The 17971-nt window shown below is 36.6% G+C and overlaps 1 protein-coding gene across 1 annotated transcript in view; it reads left to right on the top strand.

Moving 5' to 3' along the window:
• The first annotated feature begins 2335 nt into the window (after positions 1-2335).
• Positions 2336-17971, top strand: part of LOC134543196 (actin-binding protein WASF3-like) — a 47976-nt gene continuing 32340 nt past the window's right edge. Inside the window, 2 exon segments of the mRNA XM_063388098.1 lie at positions 2336-2585; positions 17124-17436. Coding sequence (XP_063244168.1) covers positions 17163-17436 — 274 coding nt within the window. The 5' untranslated portion in view covers positions 2336-2585; positions 17124-17162.

Below are 17971 nucleotides of genomic sequence, written 5' to 3' on the forward strand. Positions count from 1 at the left end.
AGGCCGCAAGGGGAGCACTCACAACTGTGTTATTAAAAAACTACACGTAAGTGACTCGGGCACTCCTACGTCGCACTTGTTTTGCACGGTGTTGTTAATTTAAAGTGGCATATTCTTTAAAGTGTATTGAATTTACCGTGTACGTGACTCAGTTTGTCTTGCCGATTAAGTTAAGGGCGTTGATAATACCTAAGTTCCGCTGTGCTCGTCTATAAGATTTTGGCGCCGACTCACAAGGGAGGTGAACGTTTTCCTCCCTTACGAGGCAGCCATGTTCGGCAGTCTCCAACCACTCCGTGCCGTGTCAAGACGTGTGTCCGTGAGCAGCCTTCGTTATTTTTCCACCGATTGTTCACTCTGTAATTGATTTAATAACCAAACCTTTTTAATTCATTGCTGCTCACGTAGACTCGGCATGTATTAGGTGGACCTGGGCTTATCTCGACCATTTCCTTGGCGATTCCGCACTGCGTCGCGGACCACTCAATTTAGGGCACTGGCCGACTCCAGCCAACTCATTTTCGTTACGATCACTGCGCATACACCTGCCGGTTACAACCTCACGTAAGTGTAGACTAGAATTTAGGACCACGCTCATTGAGCCCTCCTAAGACAATTAACTTTTGGCACTGGCCGTCTCCAGCGAACTAGTGATCGCGTCCTCGCGAGACTGCCGCGGCAAATTCACAGTGTTATGTTAGTGTCGTGTTTTGTATTGTAATCAGCGTTTGTTAGTGGAATAGTACAACAGCTCAGACGCCGCATAGCACACTATCCTAGCTTTTGTAGCGGTTCTGCCACCGCATAGTGTATGTGTACCCTTGCATAGCACCGGAGAATTCCGTGGATTAAAAGCCAATTTAATATACACTGTGTCGTCTAAGATTATTTCGCAACATTCCGTCCTCCACATGGCCGAGCGGCCTCACAGCCAAGTAGGGTCGAGTTTCAGGGTAGATTCTCAGCCGCGTACCTTTCAGGGCACGCGGGGGCAGCATACCCGCGACCCATAAGCAACAGCCTAGTGTCCCACTAGCCTGGCGCCCCCCCCCCCCCCCCCCACCGAGTGTATGTGCTGACTGATGCCACCCAGGAGGGGAGCAGAGGAGTGGTGGTAAGGCAGTCGGTAGCTGACCTTGGTGCCGAGTGGATGGATTTCGGCACTGGAGTGGTGAGACTGCGAGATTAGACTGGCCGTCAGTTCTACAGTGTAGCTAATCTGTTGTCAGATGCGGACATTTGTACTGGAGTAACATTGTTGAGAATGGGCAGTCGTGCAGTGCTTTTACGAGTCGTCGTTGTGGTTTTGATAGTGCGGTCGTTAGTAATAAAGTGTTTCAGAGTCTTCATGTGTGTGTTATTTGTCAGTGTGGCATTCCTGAGGTCAGAACACTCTGAGTTAACCTGCCGTGCATCATACCTCCAGAACACCTTAACTTAGCCTTTAGGTGTCAAACCCCTAGTTCTGATTAGTCTTGTGTCCCAACTGTGTGCTAGATCACTCTCAATTGTATATTATTCTCCAGTTGGCAATCTGTAAATAGTAATTTAGCTTCAGGAACTTTAAATACGTCAGTGGAGGTAACGATGCGTGTTATGGCTAGTTAATATATTTAGTAAATGAAGCTCTTACCAGATCATCCTGTGTAATTATTAAGTCATGCTAGTAGTGTCCTGAGAGGCTGATGCATTAGAGTATGTTTGCCTGTCCCCAAGGGCGTCGCCAGCTGATGGCCTGCCCGGGGGGGTGGGGGGTCACGTTATGGGAAAAGTATGTATTTTTTTGCAAATGGCTATATTTTTTTGAATCTCTAGGGTTCTAGGGGGGGGGGGCAACTGCTTCCCCCCGACCACCCGACCAACACCCCCCCCCCCCCCCCCCCCACGAGGACGCCCTTGCCAGTCCCTTGTATCACTGCTTTGACCGCCACATGGCAACATAATGGCCCTGAGTTCCACAGAAGTCTTAATGCTCTGTGAGTCAATGCATAGACAAACAACTTTATAATAGGCGCCCCGGTATTTCTCACCCAAGTATTCACCCTCAGACAGGCAGTAGACGAGAACTTTAGTATGATGCTGCGACAGAAGATTTCAATTAACTTATCAAATATTAGCAATTATAATTTTTCTCCCAACAAGCGAAAAAAGTCAGTTAGACATTAAATGCAGTCCTTTTCTGTGTGGTTTTTGATTATTACAAATCGAAAAAATGATACGAACAACAGCCTACGATCATTGGAAAACAAATCTGAAAATACGTCGGTTGGTATAAAAGAAAATATTATTTTGTAATTTGTTCTTTAAAATAATCTATAAAGGTTTTATTTTTTTACCACGTTTTAAATGTTTTAATAAAAAGGTTTCTTTTTTGTTCACAGCCTGTGTTACAATGACTAACTGTAATTCGAATGTTTTAACAGAAGGCTGTGATACAGTCATCCAAAAGTTTTGTTACGCCATTTTCTAAGTTTGTAGTGAAATGTATTTAATTAAAGTTTTTTGTGAATTGATTATGGAGGCGTATTAATTGTTAGGATGTGAAGAGCTTTTGTATTAATTAAAGTTTCCTGGTTGATTGAAGGGTAAGTGCGTTATTTATTTCAATGCTAATAAATTGACAGAAAGCACATAGTTTGACACTTCGTATACAAATTATTTTGTATATTTTTAGGCTGTGTGTTGTAAGTTCCGTAGATAGTCGTTTTTATAAGACTTTGTCGACTCTAGATATTAATTGGATGGTGTTTATAATTTGATTTCTGACCAAAGAGTTAATGTTTGTCTGTTTAAGCTGTTAACCGCTAGCAATCATGCGTTGAATACCAAAACAGTAGCCCAAATTTAAGTAGATCGTAGTACGTGTGGTTTGTCTCTGTGTAAGTATGGTGTAGTATTTAACAATTGTCTTGCAGTCTTGGCTCAGTTTCGTTTATTGTAGCACATAACATCTATTGATTTTTGTTGTTCACTATTTGCCACTCCCTCTTCTGGCAGTCAGGTATGTGTATTTTGTGAAATACGTGTTTTTTTGTGATGGACTTATACATTTTCCTGGTTTTGTTTTTTATGAATATCAAGGAACAGTCAAAATTACCAAATTTTCAATTTGAAAAAAAAAATAATGCTAGATTGTGATATTTTATTTATAAGGAACAGGCTTACAATTAAGTGTCTATTTTGAATTTATCCTACACGAAACATCAATAGTGGGAATTTATTTTCAGTGTCCCATTGTGTGCCATTCAGAAAGGTTACCTAGAATGTAACATGTACTTGAGATTTTTAATATTATTTTTAATTTATTAATTTTATTTATTTATTCATGCACTCCGTTTAGTCCCAAATTAGGGACATTGAGCAAGTTAAATTCAATTTAATACAATAAAAGTTAAATATAAATCAACAATACAAATCATACAATCATATTGCAAATATTACAAATAATAGTTGCTTTATATATTGGCTTTTGGAATTCAATTCAAATGGTGTTTATAGGGAGTATTTATTACAAGAAAATGAACTTATCAACTCTGTATTTGATTTAGAGTTTTAAGATACTATTTGGATGTTTTCTTGAGGCAGGCACGTTTCAAAATGCCTTTTGGTTTTTGAGGAATCGAATGTGTAGTGAGGTTTAATTTGAACAGAAGTATTATATGCCATATAAAGCTGGAAAAACAGTGCAAATTCATACAAGAACTATGAATTAAGCCATATTAAATGCCATATCTCTATAGATTTTACCTCATTTTCCTGGAAATACCTCACAGTTGCGGCTTCTGGGAAATTTGTCTAATGATAAATAAGTGAAAGTTTGGTTACGGAAGTTGAATTAAAAACTATTTAAATTCTAAGAATTTATGTATAATTCACGTAGCTACCTAACATTTTTTCCCCAGACACTACCAGTCTGAGGTATTATTACCCTAAATCTAATGAAATACCAACATAGAATATGTCCTTTTTCTTTTTTGTAAGGCTAAACTTTGGGCAGTGAACAAGAGTTTCTACTGACCTTTCTTTTTTAGCCATATGAATGCTTCATACGATAAAACGAAAAAATGTATCATTAGGCAGTACAGCCTACTCTACAGCACGTAGTTGTACAAGGAGAGATCTGATTAAACAGTAAATGGCTTTTTAGAAAAATAAAGTGGGGTTTGGACAGCGCAGAGTACAAGATGTTTTCAGATTTTTTGAAATTCTAATGTACTTACCCATTTATAACTTTAAAAAAGTTAGTATCAAATTTGTTGCACATTATAGTTGAAAATACTTTTAAAAAAAAACACATTATTAATTATCAATCTATCCCTCTATTTTTTGGAGCGTGTAAAACTAGTATGTATACCCATTTACCTTATTTAGTCAGTTTAAAATAGGGAATAAAAATTTACGGGTAGTTTTACAGCTCTGTTATGGGAAGCATAGTGGCACATATTTGGAGTTAAATATAGATAATTAACTCAATTAAAAATGTGCTATTTTGGTATGATTAATACAAACATCATTTGAAAAATTTTATTTTCATAATTTAGTTTTTCAGAAAAACTTCTCCACATTTACCAATATTTTTACTTCCTTCCCTGAATGTTATTGTAATTTCTTAGTTTCCATTCCTGAAAAAGTATTTCTATAATGAAACATTTGACTTTGTCAGTAAATAATTGTTTCACTAATATTAGAGCCATATAAAGCTGTGTTAGAGTAGTTGATGCATGTCATGTTCAAACTGTGCTGTTGCTCAACAGTCCAATTAGATGTATGAGGGTTGAGGTGAGTATGCGGCAGTGTACAAATGAGAATCTGAGACAAAACTTTGAGACACTTCTGGAAACCCACATTTAGGATGTATTTAAGGAAAACTATGGTCAAAATTGGGACCTAACCAGGAGCTATGATGCACAACTTCACCAATTGATGGCACAGAAATACTTTACAGTGAAAACCTTTAACCAGCCATGTTTGGCCCTGACAGATAAGCAATTTTACTGAATTAAGGAACATAAATAAAGTTTTAACGGGAATACCAAAAAAGAATGCTGTCCAATAATATTTTTAAACGATTGTAATAAATTGCATTGCTCTATGCAAAAAAATACACATTAGCATTAGGCCTAAAGTCACCAATATCATGTTGCTTCCATGGTCAACAAATGTCTAAATCCACTCTTAAAATCCTAAACAGGAGCAGCTCAATTTGTGCTGGATTATAAAATGTGCTGAAACTAATGTAGTTTTAAAGAGTGCTTACTGCAATAGCAAAATAAAATTTCATTTACTGGTTTAAGACCCTATGTAGAGCTTAATTTCCAGTTTGAAGTTTAAGGGCCCCTTAAAAGTCGTTAATTTCTACCATAAATTTTGAAAGTCCTTAATTTTATTAACTAGTGACTTGTGACTTGTTTGCTATCAAAGTACCTGAAATGATAGAAGGCAAATTTGGAGAGCGACATTGCTAAATCTGCAGAAATTATTTCAAGAAAAGCAGAATCTTTGAATGATGTGTTTATTAAGTTAAATGTGATTAGAAAGATCATTGTTGAACATAAACACCAGTTATGTGGATACAAAAAATAAACTAATGAACATTTACGAAAGAGCAATTAAATTTTCCAATATTTTCAGCATTCACTGTTGTTGCACATTTTATAACAATTAACATTTTTAATGGAACAGTTGTGTCTATTGCCTATCAGTTACAAAAATTATCTTTGTAAATTTTTTTTGTATTCAGAAAGTGCAACCTGGTGTCATAAAATTTATAAAATACCTAAGTCCTTTATTCTTGGCTACAAAGGCATACAACCCATAGGCCTAGATGCTACATAAGCACGTGGAAGAAGAAAAAGTATGGGATAGGTTAATCAACTACTGGAGCAAAACCCATTAATTAAGTTATTTTAAAGAATCATACATCATGTATCCATAAAGTGGTCAAATCTGGTTAGCTACTGGATTAAACAGTGGTAGGTTCCATACTTGTCTTATCACAACACACACAAATAACCTATAGGTATATTTTCTTTGCCATTATGCAAACACATCTTTGAACTGAGTGTGTGTAGTTTCAAATTTAGTATTTGTTTTAACCTAAATAAATATGAATGATGGTTTAAAAATATTTTATGCACCTTAACAAAATGCAGAAATTCACTAAACATTTCTGTACAGAAAAGCAGTTATCATGAATGTTTGATTCTCGGTAGAAGTAGGAGGTTCGTTAACTTGTACTCTCCAAGATATCTTATAACAAAGGGCAAAAATCTGTAGGATCCGCAAGGGGGGGCCCGTTGAATCTGTGGACCAGTAGTTTTTTTGCTTTTTATTTGGAAAAATAACTCAATTTTCACATGAGTTATATTAACTAGGTAAAAAGAGCAGAGCAGCATATGTTTTAGTAATTATTAATCATTGACTATAAAAGTGGGGCATAAAATATCTACACGTACAATTTATTCATGTGATCTATGAATTTTACATTTACTAACATAAAAACATATTTAATTTAAGGAAAGATCTATTTAATAACAGTAATATTGTTATGAACGTGAGAGACAAGACCGCGACGCGCACCAGGTTCGGAGCGGGCTGGAGGCCACGCACGGCCACTGACGTGCCATTCATCGACGTAAGGCATGCCACACGTGCCTGGCAGGATTGCAAGGGTCACAGTCTCGCCTCGGGCTATTGTCACCTTTAGCGGCCTAAAAATTCCAGGCTTACAGAAGCCGCCGCGAGGAGTGCCGTGAATAAGCGTAGCTGTTCTGGGTGTTTCGGGCGTCAGGTTGGTCCAGGACGATGTGACATGTCACAGGTGCCGCTCTTGTCCCTTCGAGAAGGGACACCACGGGTATATAAGCAACGATGCCGACCTCCGCGGGAGATCGGAGCACGTTCTGATAGTTCTGAGATTAGGGGGGAGATACTGACGATACCAATGCGATCAGTGAGAGGTGTAGAGGGCAAGTGGCCCTTGCTGACCGAACCGGGCCTGTCGGGAGGCGATACCTGCGAGTGAAGGCCTGGTGAGCCAGTAGGGTGCGACGAGCGATAGTTGAGGACTGCTGCGGCGTGGCGTGGGTGAGAGTGCGAAGGAAGTGGACAGAAGAGTGAGCCACTCTCGAGCCAAGCTCCAGTGGAAAGTTTTAATGTTTCAACGATGAGTGGAAGACTAATTGTTGTGGACAGAAATCTTGAGTACATACAGTAATTAAAATATAGTTTGGATATTAGTAATAAATAAAACTGTAATAATTAATTAGGCAATCCCTTACAAACCCAGTAGTTCTCCCCACATAAATTATAACAATATACATGAACATGGAACAAATTGATAACACCTCATCCATGTGTCACCAGTTAGCAAAATGTTTATTCTTTTTTCAGATCTAGAGGCGAAATTTTTGCTAAGTCATGTAAACTAAACTCATCCAAATGAAATAATTTCATAATCTGCATGCAAAATAATGTACCAAATCTAATGTTATATATCCAATGACGATAATAAAATAATGATATTTCCATATTTTTTTGGTAAAATTAGAGTAAGGATTAACTTATGAAAATAGGCTACATTTAAAAAGAAAAAAAACTATTTACACAGAAGATTATTCACTCAAATATATTTATCTCTGAAACCATAGCTTTCAGCACCCCAATGGCCCGATGAACACTGCTATACTTGTATTAAGCATTGCATTCTGTAGTTGAACAGGCAACATTGCATGGTTAAGTTTTGTGTATTCTCTCCAAGCACATGGAACATGACCTTGAAGTGAATCTTCCAATTTTTATTATGTTCAATATCAGGGGCTGTCCAGCAGCCCCACATGAGTGCTGATGTCATACATGCAATGTGTGCCTGGTCGGATTACAAGGGCCTGGCTAATATTGTCATATTATTCCTTAAATTAATTCACATGCAGCATTTGTTACGAATGGTTTCCAAAATTACAAGGATCTCAAAATCACTAAGTGGTGGCCCCCCGGGTGAGGGGCTTATTTATTTCAGGAGGTAAGGGGGATGACTCCTAGCCTCCCTGGATCTACACCCATGCCTATAACACTAGATCTGATAACTGAAAGTTTTTTTTTTGTAAGTTTCCTGAATTTCTTTATTTTAACCACAATTTTCCAACTGCTGGTTCAGTAACCTTGATTCCTATACCCAGATAGTTACTGTGTCACGAATATTACTACATGAGTCAGACACATAAAAGAGTTTAAAATGCCTGGAAGATAACAACTACCTACATGGGGAAAGGTTCTGGCTCGATGTTGTCTTTGATGAAATAAATGGAGCTGAGAAATTAGTCAGTTTAGACCACTACAGAAGTAAATACAAATTGGATTGCTTACTTTTGCATGTATTTATTGTAGTAAATAATAATAAATAATGTTTTTAAAAACATTTTTAGTTATTTCTTTTAATCTTCTTTTACTTTAATGGTTTGTAAATAGTAAATGATTGTACAAAGTACCATAATAGATTAAATGATTAAATATTGGAAATTAGTTAATTTTTTAATAATTTTGTGAAATTTTTTGAATAATTTTAAAGATTTTCAATATGGCTGAAAAGATGGCAAACACTATGATAGGTAAAAGTCTGGTGATTGATGCTTGTGTGCTCTGGCAGGCAACAAATAAATCATGATGGTGATTGGCACTCTAGTGTATCCAAGATGGTAGTCAATATGGCTGCAGTGACATCACACAGGTAGGAGAAATATATGCCCTGGTATAGGTGATGGTGGTCAGTCGCCTGCTAAATATTGTGGAGGAAGGATATTTTGACCTTTATCTAATAAAAGTGCATTCATCGGGAATCGAATCAAGGACTCTACTGTCTGTGTTGTGGGTGCATTTTATATTTAAATATTTTGTTCCATGACCTCATTGGGCTTGAACTGGAGACTCAAAATTTTATGGCGTACCAAAAAAGCTTATTATTTGAATGTATTTTTCTTATTTTTAAAGAATTTTTTTTAAAACAATTAATTTGTTATTATTTTAGGTAAACTCGTGATTGAGGTGTTAAATTTCCTGACACCAAAACCCAAACCTAGCAGCTTGAGTTAATTTTTTTTACGGGTTTGTTAGCCACCACTTTGAAGACATTTCAAGCCATCAACATTTTTGGAGAATTAATAAGGAAAATTTTCCCACTAAATGTGAAATTTTGGTTCATTTTGTGCAGTTTTAAGTCAGTTTTGGGAACTATTGGAGGTTGAGAGCACCTAAATACAAAATGGCTTATTCGGACCCCAACACCTTTACCTGACTATCAGTCTGTCATTTGAATATACAGCTGTAGAGGATAGTACAAAAATTAACAAGCACAAAATTATAGTACTTTAGACATTTACATAACTTTATGTATATGCATATGTAAGTTTTTATCAGAATAACTGGTGTTAAATTGTTCAAAAAAATAATGTACCTATGGCTTGCTTTATTATCATCATCAAAAAAGTCATTGAACATTTAAAAAAAAATATATATTTTTTTTTTGTCAGAGGAATGTTGGGACCAGTATGTACCTTGTGTTATCTTGAAGTGTAAATGAAAGTCAGAGTAGCCACACTGTCTTATCTATTTCAGTGGTTTGAGACAGAGCAGTGTTAAGCATAAAAGTTGCCTTCTTTAAGAACTTTGTAATAATTGTAGAAAAGTAGACAGAATACCATATTTTTTTTTGGTCATTATCTTAACAAAGAATAGATTATGTTTAAGAAGGAACTAGGTTTTGTGAATTATAGAATGTGTGCTTTCATTAAGGTGTGTAGTGGAGGAAATTTTGTTGTAGGTAAAACTTGAGCTCTAATTCTTGCTTCACAGGGTGAATGGTCGAGTGGTTGGGTCTCTCGTCTCGCACCAGGGGGATTTGAGTTCAATTTCCGACTGAGCCAAAACTATATTGTTTGTAAGAGGGAAATGTGGCATACGTTGCAGTAAGTTGGCGGGCTTTCCAAGGTACTCCCGTTTTCTCCACCTATTCGCTCCGTCAATGTTTCATTTTCATCTCATCACTCCTCGTGTCTTCAATGATGCCGGTCTTAGTTTATTCTTATTCCATACCATTAGTTACAACTTTGTCTAGGAAGTCAAATTCTTGGTGCTAATTAATGTTTCACATGCATACCTTACTCTTTCTCTGACACCTTTGGCATCTTTTATGAAACTGTTTTGATTTTTCTGTTTGCTTTATGGCTAAATATTGTGCTGAGGCTATGTATTGTATAATTTTATGTAACTTCCTACCAATCACAGTGTTGCTACCTGACTGAAAAACATGGTAAAGCTAGGGAAAACCTCGACATTTCAGGAAAATCTTTGTGTAGTCAAGGAAAACAATTGCTTGGACTGCAAACCATTTAATCTGAAGTATTTTCTTTAGAACCGAGTGTATTTGGTCATACAGTAGCATTAACCGGCTCAGATTCAGAAAGTCGCCAGTACAAACATTGTCATTTGCACTTGGGGTGGTTTTCTCCCAAAGTAGTTTTCCACCCCCACTCCAGGCGAGTGTTGGTGCAGTTCTCGACATATACCTTCCCTATTCCCCATGTTTGCAGTGCTGGTCGTTTAATTGACGTCAATTCAATTGCCATCTGAAACTTAAAATTTTTTATTTATTTAACTGCTTAACCAGCATTTGTAGGTATCTATAAAATATTTTGGTTAAAATAGTTGAACAGTTCATATTTAGATGTGCACATTTGATTGAAATAACTAATTAAATACAGAAGTTTTTTTTTTGGGGAATTTTTTTAAAGTCATAGAAATTATATCCGGACATTCCGTATCATGAACCACAATCCCACTGTTAATCATGTGAAAATCTTGTATTTGTTAATGAAATAGGAAAAGTGAATATTGGTGCTATGGAATGCCTGAGAATGTAATCACTCAGGTGGGGTTGACTTCAGCATGTGTGCTTTAGCAAGCTGACTCACGGCGCTGGCGCTGGCTTGATAAGCAGTGGGGCATGCGCTGGGTGATAGTGGCTGGCCATAATTGGCGCTAGTTGATCGTTGCCAGCGCAATATCCTGTCCGCTGGTGGGAGGCGACCCGGCCTCCCACCCCGCAGCATCTGGCTGTCATTATCTCCGAGTGCAGTCACCATCCACAACGTTTCTTTGTTGGCTGTCTTTGCAGCAGCGTTTCAAGGCCAATGCAGAATTTATTAACAACACACCAAGGATATTAAAAAATTTTAATTTGACTTGTAGAAAGTTATACAGCTGCATGGCTTGGTGGACTTAACAAATGTTTGGTCCGAAATTTACAATTTACCCAATTTTTTTCTTACAGTTTCCAATGTATAATCTTTACTAGTGATTCCTTTCTGACACCTTCTGAGTCAAAATCAAGCCCTTTCGTTTTCCTTCCATGTACTTTTTTTTTATTCAGAAAGACAAGAGCCATGAGAGAAATAGTGGCTGCATGTTTGCTGACAGGGTGGGGCAGTAAGTATTTCGTGAATGCATTTTATTTGCTAACAGCTCAACATGTCACACCTCGGGCGGCTATGAAACTGTATTGTGACTTATTTTCTTTTTTGCCCTCTTTCTCATCAGTTTATGGAGTGGAGGCTATGTATGGCATTTTGTAATATTTAACTGGTTTCTGTCATATTTTGGTACTGCATACTGCATTAGATAGAGATGGTTAGAAACAATTAGAAAATAAACATTATTTGATTTACATATAATTTTCTATAAAAACTAAATTTACTGTGTATTAATGATTGTGGAATTGTATGTGAAGTTATATTTATTTTTTATATATAAAACATTTTTAACTCATTAAGAAAATTAATATTTGTTAAGAGAGACTCACTTATTGTAAAATATTGAAATATAATTAAATTATTTCAGTGTTTTTTTTTTTTTACGTCAGTCTGTAAATGAATTTTCATATCCTTCAACTATTCAATTGCTTACAAAAAATATAGTATTTCCAGAGAACTACAACTTTTCATGGGATCTTTTACTTTGGAACAAATATATATTTGAAAACAACAATCAGAATGTGTAAAGTTTCCACAATAGATTGACCCCCAGTAAGACGTCTAGTCAGGGTGCTATAAAATATTTCAGAACCTGAGCATAGGTTTCAAACACAGTAGGCACCCCAAAAATATTAAATGAATTTAAAGTGGTAAGAAAAGAAGCAACAAAAAATTGGTATATCTTTAATACTATATATTGTGGTAATAAAGTTAACACTGATCACATTATTTGGCCTTCCGCCTTGTGTTAACAGGCCTTCATACACAAGCTAAAAATAAACATAATGTAGCATAAAGTATGAGCATAATAAGCACATAAAAGATGTGTGCATTTATAGTACCTCTAAATAATATTAAAAGCTACTAAAATGTTCCAAAATATTAAGGCACTTAGACTTCAAATTCAAAATTACTAAATAACTCATAAATAATAATACAAAGGAGCCATAAGTAAAACTGTCCTTAATGTTTTTTTTTCTAAATCCAAAATATTTCTTGCTAAAATAGTTTGTCGTAGACTGGCCATTAGTTCATAAAATCATTGATGAAGATGCATAAGTTAGCTACCTCCGTTTCTCGAAACAATTAATGTCTCAAAAAGCCCGCAGCAATGTCACGATCACGAGTGTTGTAAAATATTGATGACTGCTTTGACCCACACTCCAAGTCCGCACGTGAGTGCAATCAAACGCATAGATGTCTCGCTGTGATGCATCAGTAGTGCAAATTAATTAATGTCTTTAAAAAATAACTTCGTGCCCCGACTTGAAGTCTTTGCTTAAATTGCGTTATTTATTTTTCTACTGTATACAGAATAGCAAACAACTCTTGGCTGCCTCGCAGCGCACGACATGCAGTAATAGCCATAGCCTCTTCCACTCGTGTTTGTCGTGCAAGTTTTAAATAAAGTTTTGCCCCACCACTTACTGAGTGTGAAATAATATACGTTCATAAGGCCACCAAAGATTGAGAAGAAACATTTTTGATAAGGTAAAACATTTGGTGCATCTGTTTGTAGATCTCCACAGATTAGCTAAGTGGCATGAACACTGTTGTGCGCAGGTTGAAGCATCAATCACGTCGCAAGTAGTGTCTCGTGCTAACTCTTAATGCGCATAAAAAATGCAGCAGTCTTTCAGAATGCAGCATTTAAAAGGCTTATAAACAGTCATTAGCAATGATGTTTAGGAGCAAAAGTTATTAAAACAACAGCAAATATGCTTTTGAAATCCATTACTATTAATCAACATCTGGTTTATCCGAGACTGCACTCAAAGTAATGAAATTGCCTTACAGTCAAAATAATGTACGAAAGTTTAGGGGTACTTAAACTGCCCAATTTCTGGCCCATAATTCTAGAGCTGCGGCCTTACTTTTGCACACACTGCAGCAAAGTGGACTCCGCCTGGCTCTCATACGAGTCGTGAAGGTCATCATGCTGCCCAGTCCAATGCAGGACTTTGAAGTCCATTGGCAAGGGAAGACACTCATGCGGATTCAGCGCCGCCTCGTAATCAACTCTGCGCGCTAGTTCACTCGCGCATCAGCTCCACTCGTAATGCCAAATGCAGCGCCTCGCATTGGCCAGAAAACAAAGCACCTAGGACGTGCCATAGTTATGGTACGTTGCGATACACGAGTACCGAAAGAGCCAACACAAACTAAATTACGGTACAAAGGTATTACAGAGCATAATTCAGAGATGTGAATGAGGCGGACTTAGTGAAAATAAAATGCAAAGAACATGAAAAATAAATAATTAAATTACAAAATAAATATCAAGGCAATTGGAAGCGGGGCTAAATGCCTCAGTCAGCCTTAATGTTATAGATAAAATTTGAGCAATTATGCGGTATACAAACAGAAAAATTATATTGTCTTTAAATTAAGTGGTGAGTTATTAATTTTTACACGTTGTAGTCTTTATGAAAAGCAGTAAAATTAATTTTCTTCCCCCTATTTAATATAGGTACTTTATACTTTTCAGGACACCAAATGCACAGATCAGGTTGTAAATATGAGAATGTTAAAAAGTTATGAACAGGTATGGCTGAAAGATTTAATGAGTGTTCATATTTGCTGAATGGTGTCTTTTTTTAATGATACCATCCATATTTAACTTTTTAAGATTTTTAACTTAAGAATTGTTTGGAAAGATAAAACATAAAATAAATTGATTATAGTTCATTCATAAATAAATTGTACTTTCTTTAGAATTTTGTGAAGTGGACAGATTAGTTTTATTTGTGAAAAAGGTCGGTCATATATCTTCCATTATTCAAGTATGTTCTGATTATTGCAGTTTATTCAGCACCCATTTTTGTGACTATTAAACATTGACCAGTTGATACAACAAATGTGGTAATAAAACTGCAGATAAATTATAATCTGTAACCATTAAAGATAAATATATATAAAGTTTAATCATGTTAGTGGTAAAAGACATTATTATTATCTTTATGTAATTTTAATAGTTAATTCAATAAACATGTGTGCATAAATTTGTAAGAAATCTTTTTTAGAGTTGTTACTCATTCCAAAATACAATACGTATACAAGTAACTTTTCAGAGTTGGAAACAAAAACAACTTTTTTTTATTATGTTAATTATTTTGGTTCTCAACATATTCTAATAAAAGCCATACATCTACATTATTATTTAGCTGGGTATAATTTACAACTTATTCAGATAATTTAAATGATAAGATATTGGTTAGTATAAAGTATGGTATGTATTAGTATATTTTTTCCCCTGTAAATCACAAACATTAATGAGCTAACTTTCATTGCTATTAGAGTGGAATCAAATGTTTCATTAAAAAAAATTAAGATATTTTATTTAAAAATACATTATTAAAATTGTTTTATTTATAAATACCATTTGGTTTAAACCAGAATCCTATTTTTCAGTGACCCTAGCCATGTTGAATAAGTTGAATAAAAAAAAATTGTTAAAAGTATATTTGTTAAGTGAAGGATGTTCCTAAAATCTAAAAATTTGTACACTCAAATATATGCAGGATTGCATATACATTACATGTGTGTGCTTAAATTTTGGTTATTTTATGTTACAGTGTCATTCTATAGTAGTATTGTCATAATTTGTGATTGTTGGACACACAAAATTGAATTCAAATGCTGGATAGCCAAGAATATTATTCAGTTTTTGTTTTTTAATTTATTGTATGTATTTGTATTTTTTGTTTAGGTTTAGTCATTAAAATTGTAAATTCATTATGTTTTTTTTTTTTTTTAATTTATGTTACAATTACAAAATAAGCATAATGTATTATTGTGTGGGCTCTTGCTTCAAAATGTCTCCTGATTTAATAAATTTAAGTTGATTTGATGTCAAAATATGCATTATCTTAATAATGGTCAGATGTGAGGGCTACATCATCAGTCCTAGCCTCTTAACAAATATCCTTTTTGCATAATGTGTTTGTGCTTTAGCATAAGCAAAGAACGAACGACAGTGAATCAACTTAGTGATTGACAGCAGTCAGTCTTGGTGGGTGCTCTAAGTTAAGGCTATTACGGAAGGGTTTTTACTATAAAATTATAATGCTTTTTTTTATTAAATTAAATTGTATCTAATAGTGATTAAAAGTCACAGTGTAAATGATTCTAATCACTTAATTGACCTTTCACAGATCGAAAATATTGTTTTATAATTATCTGGTGAGAAGATTTTGGTGACCCAACAAAAATGAAGAGAGCTATGGAAATAAAATTTGCTGGAAAATTCTTTAATACTAATGGCAAGGGATACAAAATAACTTACTCTGTATGTGAGACTATGTCTTACTGATGTGTAACTTGCCTTATGCCGGTTGAGTCAAGATTACATCTTGTTTTAATGTAGCAAGTTTTTGACTGAACTAACTGTTGTGACTGTAATAAAATAAGACAGTAGACGTTTCCATAACTTTACTGCGTGAACACCACAATATGACTGAACGCCAAGCAGGCCATTCTTTAACAAGACAACAAATACACAACACGGAAATTACACCAACTTTACAATACTAAAAACACACGTACCAGCTGTAACATATACAACACTACCAAGTTGCAGTTACATAAAATAAAGTAGCATTGTACATAAGTCATGTTTCTGTTTGCACTTGGGTAAAAGTTGAGATGCTTTGTTTATATTTGTTAAAAATATTTTTGTTGTGTCAAATGTTTAGTAGTAAATTGTGTAATTAAGTTAAAATTTGTTGTATTGAATCTCACTTATAAAAAAGTAAAAAAATATGTTTTACTGCAGTTTTGTTTATGGGGTTGGTTTATGCTTGAAATGGAGCAAAGGGGTAAGGCACTAGACTCACATTTCAAAGAAACCTAGTTCAGATTCTGGTCAGGCCATCTCGATTTCAGTTCTCCATTGATTCCTGAATTTTGGGATGGCTCGTAACTGCGGGCATCGGTGGTCTGCAAGTCTTCGGGAGTTGCTGTCTCGACCTCTTTGCTAACTGTTAGGTGAAGATCTACACTTGGCAGTCATAGGAAATTAGCAGATTATGAATGAATAATGGCGCTTACAAACATTTCACAACAAAAGGTTCATTAAAGACGATGAGGGATGATATGGGAATGGAACACTGAAATGACTGAGAGGGGAAATGAGTACCCCGAAACAGGGGCACAATTCTGTAGGATTCTATAGTGGGAAGGGGGGGGGGGCGTGGCCCGAGAGTTTTGCACGTGGGTTTTATCCTACACAATGCATCGCTGGATGGGTGCTTGTATGTTGTAACTGCCCGTAGTCTTTTCTATATGCATGGAATGTGCAAAAAAATATTCAAAACATACCAAAAGTTTTTCCATAAAACATAGTAGTTTTGATGTTTATATTTATCAAACCCATTTCACGACAATCAATTTGCAAGCACAAGCAGGCTGCCTCAGTGAGGGGCTTCTTAATTTGGAGGGGGTGGGGGAGAACCTACCTGGCCCCCTTGGGATCTATGCCCATGCCCCAAGAAAACTAGCTCAAAGCAGGAGCCCCCAAATATTCCACTTGCGAAAAATTCTAGTAGGGAGTGTGACCTGAATTGCCTTGTCGAGAGGGCAGTGACGTGATCGCCGGCGCAGGTGATGCCGTGAGGAGGCAGGCAAAGCCAGGCCGCCAGCATGCCGCTGCCGAAGCGCGTGGTGGAGCCGGTGCACGTCTCCCGGGGCACCATCCCGGACGACTTCCCCCTGCCCTCGGAGCTGGAGGCGGTGACCAACGGCACGCTGGCCAACACGGTGCGGCAGCTGTCCAGCCTGAGCCGGCACGCGGAGGACCTGTTCGGGGAGCTGGCGCGCGAGGCGCACGGCCTGGTGGCCCGGGCCAGCGGCCTGCAGGCGCGCATCGACCGCCTGGCCGTCAAGGTCACCCAGCTCGACAGCAACGTGGAGGAGGGTGAGTCGACACCGCTCGTCTCGCGTCCTGTTTGTCCACTTGGATCACGTGACTTGATTCCTGAGAAGGTTTTTAGCTTTGTATCTCACAAAAATAATGTGTAGTTGACCTTGTCTGATTGTTTTTTTTTATTATTATTATTATTTATGGAAAAATAGTTGTAAGGAAATTTTAGTACTAGGTCCTGAAAAAGTCCCGAAATTAGTTCACCGGGAATTTTTGGTGATCCCGATTAAGGACTTATCATTTCATAAAAAAACATTATATTTGTAGTTCTTGAAGACATTCTTTGTGTGAACAACAGATGAGTTATGTAGTAGGTATATTGATATTTATTAAGTTTTTTTTTTTTTTTGCACACGTGTGAAAGTTAAAACGATATGCTGCAGGTGCTGTAGACGTGTCTGTGCGTAACTGTCAGTCTCCTTCCCGTCCTGATGTTAGTTGAGCCCGGAGAGGCGATAGTCGAGACTGAATTGCCTGTTGTGCTCTCCATTTCAGTGCCTTCCAGAAGAAACTTGGGGCTGGACAAGGG

The sequence above is a fragment of the Bacillus rossius genome (assembly GCF_032445375.1).
Source record: "Bacillus rossius redtenbacheri isolate Brsri chromosome 9 unlocalized genomic scaffold, Brsri_v3 Brsri_v3_scf9_2, whole genome shotgun sequence".
Lineage (NCBI taxonomy): Eukaryota > Metazoa > Arthropoda > Insecta > Phasmatodea > Bacillidae > Bacillus > Bacillus rossius.